Source organism: Athalia rosae, chromosome 1 (assembly GCF_917208135.1).
Source record: "Athalia rosae chromosome 1, iyAthRosa1.1, whole genome shotgun sequence".
Lineage (NCBI taxonomy): Eukaryota > Metazoa > Arthropoda > Insecta > Hymenoptera > Athaliidae > Athalia > Athalia rosae.
This window is the reverse complement of record NC_064026.1, coordinates 26,804,315-26,822,733: the sequence shown is the minus strand read 5'-3', so window position 1 is coordinate 26,822,733 and position 18,419 is coordinate 26,804,315. Positions and strand designations below refer to the sequence as shown.

Genomic DNA, 18,419 nt, shown 5'->3' with positions numbered 1-18,419 from the left:
CGCCAGAGCTGGTAGTAAATAACTAATGGGTAACACATGAGCGTCTATATGGGTTGATAAATTGTCCGATTTTCGAACTGAACACACCTTCTCATTCCCCCATTTTAACACCGCGCGTAGCTGCAGCATCAGCAGTCGCAATATAGATCGCAGTGACAAAACGAACAATTATTAAACACTGATGATAACCATACGTCAAATATACAACAAGTCAAAAATCCTACAAATCTGATTTCTGCAACGCAACTCCACAGCGTGTCTCTGTACGCGGTTATAACTTCATCATCTCTATTGTACACTCAACTCTTTGAAAGACCTAAATCAAATTTTTGAAAGCTCTCTAGATTCAAAGCGAATCTACGCTTTATAACTTAAAACTATAGGTATGATATATAACGCCGAGAGAAATGAACGCGATAACACATGTGGGTGCATAAATATAATATAAAGTAGAATTACATGTCATCCGGTTTCGCGCGAAATGGTAGATGGAAAAAACGATGTGATACTATTCTCTTGTTTTTTTTTTTTTTTTCATACCCCCATCTTATTTCTCTCACTCTTGTCGCAAGACAAATGTAGACAGGTTGTGTAATAATAACGTACATGACACATAAGTCAAGTGCGGGAAGCTGATAAGCTTATCAGGATCTAAAGTAAACTTTTCACCGACTGTGCAAAAGGACATTTCCCACCCGCATCGCCGTGTACGTTACACGCTATACCTCTACCAGTCATCCCACATACCTAAACCACCGCTATACGTATATACCTACATACGTACCTACGTACATTTTCAACCCTGTCCTTCCTTCATACCATGTATGTATACCATACCTAAAACGGGGGAATCCCCGGGAGAATTTCTGCCGCTACTGTATACCGAGGTACTTCGAAGGTATTCCCATGAGCCGAGAACTGCGACTATCCCGCTCCTGTCGCAATGTCCTTTCTCTTCCTCCCTTCTTTCTATAAGTGGAAGACTTCACCGCCGTCGGGATACAGAGCTCTGCCAAGTCCGACAATTTACGTGGCAACTTTCTTTTCTATATATGCGTACGGTATACTTATACGTATTTGTGTATGTGTGGCTCAGGTTGTCCTGCAGGACGCGGGATAGAGAAAATGGGCAACGAGCCCTTTCCACACGTGTCTATATCGCATGCAAAGCAAAGAACAACGAATGAAGAAAAAAAAAATAGGAAAAAGAACGTTGCATTCACATGGAAATCGTTTGAAAAACCATTCGGAGAACGCTGGCTAGGTTGAAAACGTGATCTGTGATTTTAGTAAAATTGTAGTAATGTAATTTTGTTTTTTTCGCTTCCGTCCAGAAGCTCCGGAAACACCACCGCGGCCGAGATCAATGGCACCGGCATCCCGAAACAGCGGAATCGGAGGAGGAATAAGTAACGTCGGAGGTTGGGGAGATGCACCTCTGGCACGTGCATTATTCGCCTATCTCAGCTCAGGAGAGAATCAGCTGAGTTTCTTGGAAGGGGATTTGATAGCGTTAATGGGTGAGTCGTACCTGACCGAATATAAGGATAATCGGCGGTACTTTGTATTTCGTAAATAATTAGATGGACATACGAACGAACGGACGTATATAAAACTCATTCGTTTGAATTGCCTCCGTTCGATAAGAGCTCGCCGCGATATCGTGGTCATTCGGATCTTCGAATCTACGCCACACCTGGCTATAGACGTGAATCGTATATTTCGTAAATCCCATTCGCGTCTAGTCTATACATGTATGTAACGATAGTTACTCCGCATTGGCTCATTAGTCGAAGTACCTATTGCAACTGCATCGCACGGGCAAACATTCGGTACGATGGTTTGAATATCGTCTATCTGTAGTGCGTTCGTTCTCATGTTCTTCCCCCCCCCCCCCCCCCTTTGGCACGATGCAAAGTTGGCTATGTATGTAACTCCATATTCTAACGTTAAATTATACCTTTATATAGCCTACGATAAAATTTTACTATCTTCTTTCGCCTAGTTTATTCTTCTTCTAACGTTATTTTTTTCCTATTTATGTCTGCAGACAGAATATTAAAGCGAAATAAGAGAGGTGGTCCTCGATAAGGGCGTGTCCAAATTTTAATTAAGTAATTGAATTGTTTCAAATAATTCCGAAGAAGCTCTGCAATAGTCTGCACATTTTTTATTTAAATTGAAACTCATGCGAATTCACCAATTTTTACGACTGCAAAAAAAAATTGTTTTTTATTTAAAAAAAAAAAAAAAAAGATCAAAAAATCTGACCGTCTGACGTTGACCTAACTTTGCCTTCAAAGACCCCCCTCTGAAATTTCGCGTCGACATGACAAACTGGTTTCAAGATAATCAAATCCTTTCATACCCCCTTGGTACACGTGGGAATATTCCGTCAAAATATTCACCCAGAGCAGAAATGATGTTTCATTTGTGTTCGTGTACGTGTATCCCAAGTTTGAACACCTCGTTATGGTTTAGCCTGCACTATACCTGATCATTTCTAACAACAACTGGTACAAGTAATTCAGGTAGTTACTTGACCCGAAGTTGGCTCTGTTAAACTGCGTTATACATTATGTCACGTCTATGCAAAACACCTCAGCAGGAGTTGTCTCTTTTCTCATTTGAAAAACTCGTTAAAGTGGCACGTTGCCGCATGTATATATATGTATAAAAGCAGTTTCTAACCCGGGCACATTGTTATAACGCTATAGAAAGGTTCTGACAATATAAATATTCAAAAAGTATACATAAATATAAGAATAAATCTAAAGTGAAGAAAATGAATGACTAGCAAAAAAAAAAAAAAATGTAGGACGCAAAAAGTACTGGCTTGCTGAGAAGATGAAGTATGATCTCTTCCAAGTGTGAGATTTCCTTTTCCAAGTATACTTACCCTAGTAAATTTTTTAACGCTTTTTCAAGAGCCTCTTTGTCCTCTTTACTATCCATCGCAATGATGAAGCTTTTCTCCAACTCTCAACGACAAAAAGTTACGGGAAAAAAAATGAATAGATAAAGATAACTGTAACATCGCAGTTACACTTTTGTCACTAAACAATAATATCAATTTTATAACCGTATGATTATCTCATTTCCATTTTTATCTATCGCCTACCAGGTGACAGACAAAAAGGTTGGCAATTCGGCGAAAACTTACGCACTCAAAGTTCAGGTTGGTTCCCGTTGGCCTACACCGAGATCATAATCGACGACACGCTCGGGTAAGTTGTTTCTTTTTTTTTTTTGTTTTCTCCAAAACTGAATTACTAAATACCATTCTCACCATTCTTCTTCACTAAGAGAAGAAAGAAAAAAAAGACAGAAAAAATCTGCGCTTATCTTTGGAAAATAGTCTAGAAAGAAGAAGATAAAAAAGTTCATCTGATTGGTAGATATGTGTAACGGGACATTGACCTTATCCACCCCTCCGAAGTCTGAATTGCATTCCTCGAGCTCGCCTATTCCAGGGTTGAGATACTTAGGGAGAGTCTTGACGTTTCCAATCTCCCCCTTTATGCCGTCTTTTTTTCTCTCTCCCGCCCCCGTTCGGTTTTATATACAGCGGAGATGGTCGTACGGCGCCTATCTCTCGATCGAATTTCCTGATAACGAGACAATTCCTCTGTCCTTCGACGCCTAGATCGCCGTCCCGAGCATCTAACAACGGACGTACACCGGAACCGAGGGTTGTACCGCCGTGCAAACCACCCCCTTCGCGACCGCCCGTAACACCGAGCAACGTCGACGACACTACGGCGAGCAATAGCAGCCACACACCGACGAACATGTCGAACAGCAACAGTTCGCAAAACATAATAACAACACCGACGTCTCGTCAAGCGAAATCCGTAAGTGATCATTTATTCTTACCCTTCGAAAATTATCGTGGTCATTTTACCGGTCGTTAATGTCGTCCCCTAGATCCGTCCTTCCGGTACATTGCCGTCAGCTTTAGCCGGAGGTCGTAGAGTTCAACCACCGATACCACCTGTACCACCGCCCCAAGCAATTACTTCATTGCACAGCAGTAACGACAGCGGTTTTTCGAACGAACCACCCGTACAACCGGACATCGACTACAGCGACGACGAGGCGATGAGGTAAGAAAAAAGAACATTCGTCAATTGATTTTATTATTCTTTCATAACACGGGCGAAATTTCAACACAGGGCTTCCAAGGTCAGGGTATCATTAGGGTAGTAATCTTGGTTTCATCCCCCCCCCCGCCTCGCCCCATTCTCTTTCTAGATATTTTCAGTGTGTAAATATCAAGTTTCCAAAGATGATTTCTAATAGGCACATATGGAGAATGTATCGCTTCTCATATTATCATCGGATTGCATAGAATAGAATTAGATGTCTAATTGTAGGCCAACGCTAGCAGCTGTTTCTTTTGGTTCTTAAGTTTGGATGTTTGTTTTTCTGGTTCTTTATAGATTCCGCATGCGTTACCGAAGTCGGTGGCAATAAACACGGTGGTGGTGCCTTAAGAGCTACGCTTCCATTTCTGTAGCCAAGTATAAAGAGAAAAAAAAAAAAAAAACAAAGAATCACAAATAATAATAAAATAATTGATCTTACTTTATTATTAAATTATTATCGCCACAATTGTTCTATATTATTTATTTTCTTTTATTTTCCAATCGCGGAACGATAATCTCGGTACAATAGACAACGTCGGAAACCCAGAGCCGAAAGAATAGCGGAAGCGGATAGGGTAGTTCAGCTTCAATCGTCGTCGTCAAGAGGAGATAACGATAATTCAATGGTCAAAGATTGGCAACAGAACAATGATTCTTGGAAGACAATACCGAAGGATGAAAAAAGTTGGCAATTGTATAAGAGCGCAATGGATTTATGGGCAGATGTGAATCAAGGAACACCATCCAACGATGGTCAAAATTCATCGTCAAGATATCAACCAACGGCCAATGGACGCCATTTCGAGCGACGTGACGAATTGGAAAATCGTAGGAATACCGGATTGAAAGATAACGGGAATCATCATCAAGATTACAACGCAAATCCTCGCGTCTATGCTCGTAATTCAGTCGAAAGGACGTCTAACAAAGTGTCGGATAAATATGAGAGAAACGGTGGTATCGGTAATCGTGATTATTCCAGCGATTATGAAAATCAAAAAAGACCTATGGATCGTTCGTCCCAAGAACGTCCTAATCCGAATCAGCGAAACAAATTCAACGATGAACAAATAACAGGGAATACCGCACCTAGATATATCCAAAGGCGTACTGCGGCAAGTTCATCTACGGCGGCAGTCGACGATGATTACAGTCATGAAAAATCGCCAGTTTTACAGAAATATGGTGCGAACGAATACACTCCAAAGTATGAGAACAAAGCGCAAAAATATTACGAAGACGATACAGATGGTAACGATCAAAGTTTGAATAATTCAAGTCACCGCGGTTACAAGCAAGTATCTGGCGATGATAATCGCAGGGAAGAAATGATTTTATACAGCGAGGAAGATAAATTGGAGACGGATTCCGACGAGGAAAGTAGTACGTTAACGATACCAGAATCTGGTAGAAAAGTTGAACACATTGCACAAAAATTGGAGCAAACGGCGCAGAAATATGCGAGGGGCTTGAGTCCGTCGAAATTCGTCGATAGCGGAGATAGAAATGTTCACATGCACCACAACGAATCCTACGTCATGAATAAAGAGGACGGTAAAATTTCGGTTGATAAGGATAACGACAGGGGATATAACGTTGACAAGTTTACATCAGATAAGGAGAGAAACGTTGGAGGTACGTTGCAAAGATATGATAAGGAAAAGGATAAACTGGATAAAGAGAGAGAAAGAAATCTTGAAAAACAGCATCAACATAATCAGGAACGAGAAAATGATCAGAGATATTTCGAGAGGCATTCGAGCTACGAAAGAAGAGATAAGATAAGGAGTAGCTATAATAACAACAACGATAATAGAAATGAGAGAAATTTTGATAAAAATTCCGAAATCAATAGAAATATTACGAAAGTTGATAGAACAGCGTCGAGTCGTCGGTACATCGATAGACCACGTCCACCATTTGAAGACGCGCCAGAAAGACCTAGCGACATTCCGTACAGAGAGAGAAGATATTCCGAAAAAGAAGATATATACGGTGAAACAACGGCAACAACAATGAGATTGGGAAGGGATTCGTCTTACACGGACAAGGAACGTGGTTACGAATCAAATTTTGAAACTAAATTAGAACGCACGAAAATAGTCGAAAAACACGGTTATCAAAAAATCGATCCTAGGGCTCAAAGTCCACTGAAATTCGATAAAAATGGTCAAAAAATAAACGATCAAAATGATCCGAACAACAATACGTTGAAAAACGACAAAAAACAACGTCAAAGTAATACTCTGGCTAGTAATTTTATCCAAAGTGGTAGAGCAGGTGGAATGGGTGGTTTCGATTCTGACGCAAACAGTGTGGGAATGATGAAAGGACCAAAACTAGTGAAGCGCACAAAATCTTTCTGGCGTTTCAGACGTGATTCCGATGTACTCGAAGGTATGGCGTTATGGCAGCACAGATCTCTCGTCGATATTCCGAAGATGTTGAAAAAAGAAGAAAAAAACGAAATATCGGCAAACCTAAGAGATCGTGGAGTTGAAACGGACAGAGAAAGAATGACGGAAGAAAGATCCCGGAAATCGACACCGGAAGTTGCATCAACCACTAGAAATAGTACAGACAAGGATCAACTAAAATCACGCGAAATTTCCGACAGGGAGATACGCGAAAGAGAGCGAGAGAGAGAAAGGGAGAGAGAAAGAGAAAGAGAAAGAGAAAGAATTGAGGAGCCAAAACCAGCGGAGAGAATTCACAAACCGGAAAAATCTGAAATATATCAAGACGATTTTCCAACGCCAGCTGAGAGGCCAAAAGTAACGGAAAGATCGGAATATCGAATGCACAACGACGAACGCTCGTATTTCGTGGGTAACATATCGCGGAAAGCGATATTAGAAAATGAACGTAAGCGTAGTCTTGAGGCAAAACAAAATATGGTTGTAGCAGAACTGAAAGAATCAAACGTTGTTAAAAAAAGTGAACGAAGAAAGAAAACTTACGGTGATGACGATGACGGCCTCATACAAAACTTTTCCGAAACCGAAGCATCCGATGAAGAATCCACGTACAGTTGCATTGTCGTCAAAGATCAAGCTGTTGCTGAAAAAACTCTGCTACCAAGAACTAAATTACGCAAAGACGGTGACAGGGATAAAGAAAAAGAAAGGGAACGAGAACGAGAGAGAGAAAAAGAAAGAGAAAGGGAACGAAATACATGCGGTCCATGGTACGATCTCTGGGGTGTTGATCCATCGGTAAAATCGAAGAAACAGTGAATACTTAACAAAAATCAGCACGGAAATAAAAGATTCTATTTAATTCTCACATTTTTTTTCGTTATGTTATGTAATCCACATATTAAGCGATATATTTTATACTCAGTATCTATTTGATTTTTATTCTATTTAATTATTCTCTCGATATGATCATTACTATTATTGCTTCTACTCCAAGTATAGACAGGGAAAGGTATGGATAAAAATTGAAAGAAAAAAAGGAGACTTGATCAAGAATTTTCTGATCATTTTCAAAAACGTATCTCTACCCATGACACATATGTATACACAATTTACATTCATATAAGACACTTATTATTCACAACGGGAAAATATTTACCCTTGAAAAAAAAAAATTCAAATACCTCGTATACTTTTATACCAAGCATATTAATAAGAAGGGTCGGTGTTGAATCGAGAAATTGGCCAACGTTGGAGTAAAGGAGCATATTTTCCGATACATACACATTTTACCACCTTTTTTTTATTTTGCCTACCCGTATAATTTCTACAGCAAACGTAATAACCGTCGCAGCACGGTCAAAAAAGAGGGGGGAAACACATTGAAAAGTAATTGAAACTTTGTCTAATTACTTTACATACCCCATTTACACAATGTAGGGTCACAACGATGGAGAATATCCAACGTACATTTTTTGTTCGTTATTTTATACGCACTCGAGCTTGCTTATATTTTAGTAGCAATTAAACCCGAAACACGCTTATTTTATTGTTCATTACACTTGTAGATGACAAGAGACAAACAAATATGATACAAAAACTTTCTTTCAATTATCAAAACCTGAAAGTACCTAATACTTAGTTATAGCTGTACACATAGATAGTATTTATACATATATCAATCGAGTTTATGAAATTTCATTCATATAGTATATAGAGTACACAGGCATGTGTACTGCACCATATTCCCCAGAAGTACTAAAAAATACTCCGGTCCTATACAGACATACGTAAATAAAAAATAGTTACATTGATAAATAGATTTAGAATATATTTAATTAAAAATCCGATTCATAAGCATACGTACTTAATACCCAAGATGATTCGTTTTCAACGTAACAGTTAAATATTTCGCGAGCCGAGACAGGTGGGTACGGAAAAAAATTTCAATCAAAAGTCGTATGGTAGTGAAGGGAAGAAATTATTTTTTTTTTAATCTCGAAAAAAGGTAGATGTAGTTCACATCGATGTTATAAAATTTTTGTCTGAAAATTTCAATGCCTGTACGTCAATTGTGGCTCGCGCATTATTTAACTTCGATGAAAAGATTTGTTATCTCTGGTGTTGTAATAAAATTGAGAAAAAAAAAAGACAATTTACTCACATATTACTGCATGCTATGGTGTCGGTACTAACATGGGATTATTTCAGGGGGAACATATTCGCTACAGTGAAGCTACGCAAGACAAAAACTAACGATCGATCGGCACCTGCGTTATCATGAAATACGTTACTCTTCTAAATTTGAAAAAAATGAAAAACCCTAACGTACATGTAATAACGTAATTTCTAAATTTTAATTAAATTGAGCGAGATCTTTTCTTCTCTCACAATATCGTTATTCTGTGTATATAATCAGATTTGTTCTTGAATTAACGTGAGAGAAAAAAGAAAATAAACTGATAGTGATAGTAATAATATAATAATAAACCGACATTCCCGTGCATTCCGTTCACGACATTCATAGTAAGGTTTTCTAGATTTTTTTGGATTTCGTTTTTTTTCAAAACCACGCTCGTTATTTCATGGCTACAATCGTGTAGCTGCATAAATAAAATATATCTACAGGTATAAATAATTCGGAGGTGTATAGTATAGAGATATATGTAATAGTAAAGTAAAAATTTATTATTCCATGTAGTCGCTATATATTATAGCTGAGAACATCGGTTTATCGATTAGGTTTAATTGACTAAGTGAGATAAGAAAGAAGATGATTTCGGTACTATACATATGATATGTATACGTATACAATATCCGTATAAAATACATTAACTATAAATGAAATCTATACGTTCCAGCAGTTTTGAATTTTCTTTTTCTGTTCTCTTACATTAATGAATAGAATAAAAATCGAATCAAACAAATTGAATTTATATACCATTTATAATATGTATATACCGGAAATTATTATAATTGAATTCGTCCATCGTTATATAGTTATTGCAGCCTACATTAGGCTCCGTGTAAACCTACGTTATATTATACACTTTGTATGAAAAACATTGAATGAACACGAATAGATATTTATAAAAAAAATAAAAAGAACAAAACCGGACAGGAATTGAAAAATTTGTAGGTGAGTATATTATATGTATTTGTGTAATAAAAGATAGTTAACCATTGAAATTGACAAAACGCGATAGAAATTCTGCATAATCATGTGAAGCTGATTATATTGATGATAATAATGATTATGGTTAATAATAATATTCTCTGCTGAAACAATAATCGCGGATTTATAATCATGCGAAAGGTGCTCAATCATAATCGCGATCGGCGTTCTTTCGAATACACCAATGATACTCTCTGTTCGTGAACAATATTGTCTAGTTACATGTCGAATCTACCATATTTCAACTTGATATGGAGTTATTTTTTACGACCAAATTTCATCCGCCCGTCAAATGCATCTTTCCATCTCTTTTCGATCTTCTCCACTCTATCCATCAAACTATCACTCTCTCTGGGCTCGCGGCTTGAATAATTTCCAAAATCAATTATCTGCTTAATTCTGAAAAACTTTACATATATGTGTAGTACATATACCACACCATATGTGAGATGAATCAGAACTTAATTTCGACTTAAAATAAAACTGATACTGCCAGACGACCAAACGAATATACGATATATAGAAAAAAGTTAAATAAAAAACCTAGAAATTTTGTCATCGACAAAAATGCATCGTATGAAAAACCGAATAAGAGAGTAAGAAAAATAAATAATTATCGCTACGCACATATTTATCGGATATAAATATGTGTTCTTAGCTTTATAAATTTTCAATTTTATATGAAAGATTAAAACCACATTGATAGATTGAAAAAAGAAATATTCATATACATATTAGGAAGTGTTGCCATATTTGACGAAGTGCAAGCGATATGGAAAAAACAATTCTTAAAACGGAAAGCTTTTTCATCGTGTGAATACAGAAACTCAGAATCCGAAATATCGTGCTAAAAATATTCACGTGTATAAGGTGCATATGTTCAAAGGATGAGCCTCAGCATTCTCAGCTCTTAATATTTGAACTGTAATTCTTTGACCCTTGAAAAAAAACGCAATCAACGTTCATTGAAATATTTTCTCTCTTCTTCTTGCGATCCGAAAACGTTCATTTTCCCTATAGTTGTTGATTTACATAATTTTACAAGTCCTTATATTACAAAGTGACGCGACGCCCCTAATTTTCAATACTTCAACAAATACGTATATAACCGAATTTAGATGATGAGGTTGTCGATTCTCAATAAACTTCTAGCTATTAAAATAATCTAAATTTGAATATATTAGAAAACTTACTATTGTAAACTAATGAAACCGTAATACTAACTATCTAAAATATCGAACGTTCAATTTCTCACTTTCAAATAATAATACAAAACTAATTTAAGAAAAAGTATCAAGAACAAAAAATACTGTTGTATCATACCAATAATGCAAAACTGTAATAGCAACGAATTTCATTCAATTATTGTTAATTTCTGATACGAATTAATCTTATACTTATATACATATACCCCGTTTATATCATATTATCGATTAATATTCCCTGTTATATTAAATATGTTTATGATAATGATTGAATATCAATATTTTGGTTTTTCTGTTAAGTTTTTCCGATCATACTATATTATAATAAAAACAAGTAGAACCAACACAATAAGAACACGATTATTTCGATATTTTCTCAAGATGAAAACTTAAAGTAAAAGAAAACTTCTCCATATTTGTTGTATCTATATAAATACGTTGCAATATACGTATACCCACGGTGAAAGCGTACCAACAACATGATATTTGTAAATACAAAAATATAATATATATCACTTTATATTACATACACATAAGCTTTGCAAAAAAAAAAAAAACTAAAAAAATAAAATAAAATAAAAAAAAAAGGTTTCGGGCGATTTTTGTAACTTGCATACCATTATGATACACCTTGTGGATAAATTAAAAAAAGTTGATATGTAATATTACATAAAAGTTGGCAAAACATTGATTCAGAAAAAGAACATTTTCATGAAAATATCATTATGACGATTAACATTACATATGAAAAAAACCATCCGTCGTGAATATATTATATTATCACTAATTCTCGAGGATGCAATTCGATTATACTGTACACATAAATGATATTTCCTATTAATGAAATGAATGAATATTTGCTAACTTGGAGAGGAAAAAATGAGTTAATATAAAAACATACCTATAGGTAGGCTAGTAAGAAAATTGTTAAAATTAAAAAAATATATATATATATGTAAAATTAAGCACCACATGTATACATCATATATACATAGGTATATATTATATATAGGTATATTGTTATTAAATTAACATTTTTGTGCGTAATTATTACTAGAAGAATTTTTTATTATTCTTCTTCAATTTCCATAATACAATCCCATCTAATTACGCATTCCTGAAATCGTGCATTGCTCCCTGAAATTCAAGTATATAAATCATAAATACATACTTGTATGTATTATATACATATTCATAATACATTGCAGTTAAATACAAAGCACTCGCCTACTGAAAACGAGGTCCGGTTTTGCGCCGAGGGATCAGCAATTGCGAGCCAAATTATAACCCGGGGTTAAATTAAACGCTATAACTAACAGGTGTCCTGGGATTCGCGACGCCAAACCATTTCGTTAAACCAGTTTCGCGCGAGATACCTACGTCGCACCGTCGTTTCCTTTGTACATAGGTGAAGGTTGTAGAAAAATGCAATCAAATTTATACGTAAAAAGTAAAATGTCGAAAATCACCCGACTGCATCCACCGACTCATTTTAATCGACAAGATGTGGAGGTCGCCGTCAAAGAGATCGAATCCAGGTAAGAAGATTTCGAATACTAAAATCGAACATGAGAACAATTGCTGCAATTTTGATATCCATGTACGGCAAATCGATGAAATTAAATCGTAAGCATAAGTACAGTAGTTCGTGGGCAGTATGTAATTTGGTTCTTCCCAGTTGACGAACTGGATGCAATTTATCGATGAATATCATACTGCTCCCTCGTTTCCTTTTTCTTTGAGAAAAGGAAGAAAGTTAAAACGAGTGCACCTAGGTCTACCGGCACACTCTATTTGCTGAAAATAAGAAAACTGTACATAACGGGAAAATTGTTGGAAAAGTTTCGCGATTAAGGTATTATATACTTTATAAAGTTATCAAGTTTTTACAAACTTTTAAAGATTTTATCTCATACCCGATACAATATATGACTACCCCCTCGATCACGGTTTACGTTGTACTTGTAACCGTTGTAAAATAAAAAGAAAAATGGCAAGCGCCATTTTGTACAAGTGATTCGAATTTTTTGGTCCTGACCGAGCTGCAGCGCGACTCGAGATAAAACTGGCTAGATTAGTATAAGAATAAATGGACTTTATTTTGCGAAAGAACAAATACCAATCTACTACGACAAATTCGAAGTGCTCGAGATTTTCCCCATCTTGAGGTACACGCAGATTAAGGCCGTTTATTTTATTTCGATATTTTCTGAGGTATGTGAAGCTCGCAGCTGACGCTCCAGAATTTTCTGATAATCCTTTCTCACGATCGTTCACGATGCTATCGCAGTGGTGTATTTCCTGTTTACTTGTTAAATATTAACGTTTATACATATGGGGGAAAAAACGACCGCAGGAATACATATAGATGTAAGAATACGGACCTAACTTCGTTTTCCAGATTCTTGAATACAAGTTTTTCCTTTTTCCCCCGTTTCGTTCAACGACGCATGAAAACGGCACCATAAAAAGAGGTATCGGTTCGAAAATTTAAAGACGCGCATGCACCACATGAATAGGTATAATATCGCGGTATATCTGAGATACACCGCACATACCGAGTGATGAAAAAAAAAGAAAAAACGATTCAAAGCACGAATAAAATAACTGCAGTATATCGATCTTTATATTTTCTCGTTGCCGAGGCACAACAAAACTTGAAAAGTGAGTAAACGTACTCAAGTCCACCGCGTTCACGAATTCGGTTTTTTCAAATAAATGGTTATGCTCATCTTGGGTGTCGCATTTTAAATGAACCATCGTGAAGAATCTAGAGAATGTAGTAGTACGTAGAAAATTCTATAAATTCATTTCATTTCTTTGGAAGAACAAACGGTCACACGAAATTTCGTCTCTTGTAGAACCCTCAAACTTCTGTATGGAACATATTTTCTTTCCGGCGCACAACTTGGTCTTTTTGATGACCCAACATTCGTGTACAATTAGAATGGAACACCCTGTGTGTGTATAGCGTCAAATAATGGGACCGTTAAGGGTTTATTTATACAACACTTTGTGGCAGGGTTGAAGTGCTTTCGGGTCGAGTAATTCGACACTACGATGGATAGGGGTGATAGTTGGGTGTGGGGGGGGGGGGAGGAAGCAAAAGTACGTGCGACGATAAATGTTGCGACGATGTATGTGTACGAGAAGCAACTTCTGGGCGTGCTTCAATTTGTCTCACTTTTCATCACCGTTCGAATCATCAACGAAGCGAGCGTTTCTTTACTTTTCTTATGGAAGAATTAATCGAGTACATTCATAAGTTGAAATATGTAACGAAGTGGACGAGAAACGGTTATTGAGAAATCAATCAGCTCTCAAGATTTTTCAACAGTTGACTCACATTTCTGGATTGGGAATGATATTTCAAAAAAATCATCCAATCCGTCGTGTTTCTGAACAGCGCTGTTCGGTTCTGCATATAATGCACAGTTACAAGGACATGATAAATGTACACGGTTTTCTCGGTTTTGAAAAGAAATATTAAATTAGTAAAACTATGTTAGGAAAATGTGCTTTTAATTTTGTTGAGGATTAATTGTTCGCTCGCGTGGTCATTTTCCAATTAAATTTTCTCCGTAACATCGCCAACACCCTCCGCAATATCGCGGTGTTATATCCAGACGTCGACGCGTCGCGTCGCGCGTCGGTCCATTGCACGTGGTACAAACGCGGTAGGTGTTTCTGACAGCGTCTCTCACATGTACGATATATATACATCTCTGCTAATAGGTTTGATTACACTGGAAGCTACAGAGCTTTTCCAATTTTCGTTGTCACTTCGGATTGAAAATTTATCCGAATACAGATTATCCAATTGCAAGTCCTAATCGCAAGAATGATTCATTACCCTCGCGTGCTTTAGAACTTGCGTGTAACGTGAAAGTGTCCGATGATTTCGTTTAACTTTCTTCTCGCATGCTAATTGTAAGACCGGCAGAATTTTTTCATTTGACTTTTCATTCGTCATCGAGAAGTTCCATCCGCATTCAGCGACGGAACTACTTCTTTTTTTTCTCGCTACTTTCATGTGATGAATTAAAGTTTGAAATGTAATGATTAGAAAGTTAAAACGTACGGTTAGTTATTGCACAAGTTTCTTTGGCATCTCAACGAACCGAGTAAACAGAGCTGAAAAATTTATTGCCAAACTATGTTCAAATTGAATTTTGCCATACCATTGGAGTGGTATAATTAAGCTCTCAATTAGCATCAATCGACTAAATTCATGTAACTTCGAGTGTACAACTTTTCCAAGTACTTATATTTGCTCTGCGATGATAAAATTGTTCGGAAAATTGGTAAGATGCATAGCTGCACTACGTCCTCGACTATGTCCGACCAGCGTTCGCGAGTCGCGAAATTGTGACGTGAAAATTTTTATTTTCTCGACGAATGTTAAACCGTACTGTATAAATATTCTTATCTCTGTCAATCTCTTTTTCACTCTTTCTCTTGTACTTTGAAAGTAAAAAGCAAACTTTTGCAAGACCGAAATAGAACAACAGCAGCCTAAGAGTTGAACTTCTACAAAGATTGTATTCAAGAGAACCCCGGAGCACTGAGAGGCTTGAAAACTTTAACAGCCAGCAAGCGAGGCGTCATTACCCACGAGATATGTTTACACGAATCTCGTACAGTACAACTGCACATTTTAAATTACAACACGTTAAAGTAATTTCTACACCTTACTTTTTTCACCATTGGCACGTACATCTATTTCCGGGTCTAAAAGAAAAGTCGAAGAGAAACGTTATTTTCGTCAGCCCGTTTTTTTTTTTTTTCAAAACTTCCAACAACGATCCCTCAGCATCTGCGAAAGTAGCTCAACTGGATTAAAAATTAATCGAGGATAACGAGAATCATGTGAAGCTCACACAACCATATCTGCTGGCTAAATTAGACTATCTATAAACTTGATCGACTTGTCGCAATTTATCGTTCCTGGTAGAAGAAACATGACATCTTCAGTCACCCAAATGACTAGGTAAAATTTTCAACATCATTAATCGCCAAATTTTCAAGGCTATGTCTTTTGGGGATTTTGGCCGAAAGAAAGATCTTCTCCGTACCGTTCAAGCGACTGGGTTTTGATGTGTTTCGAGTCTTGACATATGCATCTTCGAACCATCAACCAGTTTCTTGCAGATAGAGAGATCTGAAGAAAAGTTCATGAAAATCTGAGAAAACGGATAGAGAACTATTGCTGCAGAGTAAAAAGAGAGCTTCGGAGGAAATATATCTTGTGTATTCGAGCAACGTAAGAGCTATCTTCCATCCTTGAGGCTGCGATACTCATACGGAAAAGCAGGGCATTACAATGCGATCTATGTTCCAATGAAAGGGGGATTCGAGGGTACGAGGGTATGAGGGGCGTGGTATACCATAAATATTTATAAGATGATGCAGTTTCACTGCGTGGTAGATACATTTGTATATGTGGTATACAAATGTCCACAGTTTGTTGTATCTAAATTTCTACGCGAAATTATATTCACTGCACAGCAGCCGCAACGGTGCGCAAATGCAGAACCAAAAAAGTTCGATAAAATAAAACTGAGCGTAATAAGATTCACCATTTTCCGCGAATGGATAGAGCAGTCATACAAATATCATACACAGTTACAACAAAAACTTTTCACTACACCTCTGTGCTTTTGCGAAACTGAATTAATGTTAAACCAACTCGAGCCCAAACTACCTACCGTACGCAGTTTTCAGTTTTTCTTTTTTTTTTTCTTTGTTCTTTTTGGTTTTCAGGTTTCGTAAAGTTATTGCTAGTAAAGACAAAAAAAAAAGTCATACATTTTCATTGTTCTGTATCGAGATTTTATCGTTCTTTTACGACAGTCTACTACAACGCTGTTGTGCCTGCAACAAAACTCTGTAATGTACACCTTTTTTCTGGCGACTACAGCGATAAAAGATTCAACATTGAAATTTAGAAATGATCCGCCCCCGCACTCACGACGAAAGTGCATTTAAATATCTCGTCCCTGAATCGAATTGTACATTGAAAGAAGTCAAGTTATTTTCCGAAATCTTTTCTAGATGTTTCAATAAGTTGATTACCTCCAAACTAAGTGATGAACTGAGACGTCAGACCGCTAGCCATTATAACAATCACTGATGTATACATATACTAACTAGTAGCATTGAGAATAGATATACCCTATCTGTTCTCAATGCTAGTAGTTACCAGTTAGTTTATACATACATTTACTAACAAATACTGGTATACTTACATGTATATCAGTGGTAACAAAGCTTCCAGTTACCTGAACGTTACCGGATCAAAGATATCTATTGAATTATTTCTACGAAGTTCTCGGCGACCACAACTTCGAAGAAGGTAGTTATGGGAACGAAACACGCGATCCTCACCTCTAGACATGAAACAAGGGTGGTAGTTCGCGTCCATAATAAAGTGCCGCAATAATTTATTTTATTATTTATTCACCCCTTGCTATTTACATACGAACGAGTACAATCTTTCGTGTGCTATATGATTCGTCTGAACATCCATATAGTCATCGTAGTAGACTCGATGTAGACTGAATTCATTTTGCTGTAATTAAAATTGGTTGTTATCTAAAAATGCGAGGGAGGGGAGATAAATCAAAACCATCTTCTCTCATTTTCATTCAATAAAGTTTGTAAAGAAAACCGCGAACCTCTTTGCAAATAATTGACCTACCATCCACAATGTCGCCAGTAGATAGGGGTCGGAAAGTTGAATCGGTCGGTCACAGCAATGACCTGTTGTGACTACTGAAAATCGCCACCCTTAAAAAAAGTGATACGCGGACCGACATCTAGGGGTTACAGAGAAAGTCAGGGGATGAAGTGTACCGATGGGTAAGGGAGGATACGATAAGGAAAAATACGCATGGACCCCAAGATAATAGCGGGAAATTGTTATCATAATTGTGTAGTGCTGAATTCTAGAAATTGTGGACTTTCATTGTGAATCTTCCTTATCGCCTGTGCTAAATTTACCTCAGAGTCTTGTGTGAATGCTTGGTCGAAATCGAGTATATCCTGCTGGCAAATTAGGAGTCTTCTAAGACGCAAAATTTTCAAATCCCGTATACCGCGGGCAGATTTTTATCCAGGGCTGTTTTTACCAATCTTTAACTAACGATCCAGTAACCATCCGAACACGGAATGTAGGTACACGTCTTTGACTGACGATTGCTTCTGAGTAGCGTCCGTTTTATTTGAACGTTCCCTCTAAGGTGAAAATATTGTATTATAAAAGGATCATCAGTTATTCACTGATATTTGATTATTAAGGAAATGAATTGGGATTCTCTTCATAGTAATTGGTGGGTTGTGATTTAAATGAGAGGATTGTACGTTAGAGATAATTAAGTTTAATGTACAGCTATCGTCTATTAATATACAAAACTATATTTTTGGTTACATAAAATAACGTACGTAATAATTAATTATAATATGCGCAATTGAT

The 18,419-nt window shown here is 36.8% G+C and overlaps 1 protein-coding gene across 8 annotated transcripts in view; it reads left to right on the top strand.

Annotated features, from left to right (window-relative positions):
- LOC105683436 (calponin homology domain-containing protein DDB_G0272472-like) overlaps window positions 1-11,992 on the top strand; it is a 121,214-nt gene extending 109,222 nt beyond the window's left edge. For 7 of the 8 annotated variants that reach the window (XM_048660113.1, XM_048660112.1, XM_048660114.1 and 4 more), the window contains 5 exons: window positions 1,335-1,520; window positions 3,125-3,227; window positions 3,647-3,854; window positions 3,928-4,106; window positions 4,678-11,992. In XM_048660113.1, the coding sequence (XP_048516070.1) occupies window positions 1,335-1,520; window positions 3,125-3,227; window positions 3,647-3,854; window positions 3,928-4,106; window positions 4,678-7,384 (3,383 nt within the window). In that variant the 3' untranslated portion in view covers window positions 7,385-11,992. The remainder of the gene's footprint in view (window positions 1-1,334; window positions 1,521-3,124; window positions 3,228-3,646; window positions 3,855-3,927; window positions 4,107-4,677) is intronic. The other variant, XM_020850870.3, reaches the window with a different exon arrangement.
- The last annotated feature ends 6,427 nt before the right edge of the window (window positions 11,993-18,419 follow it).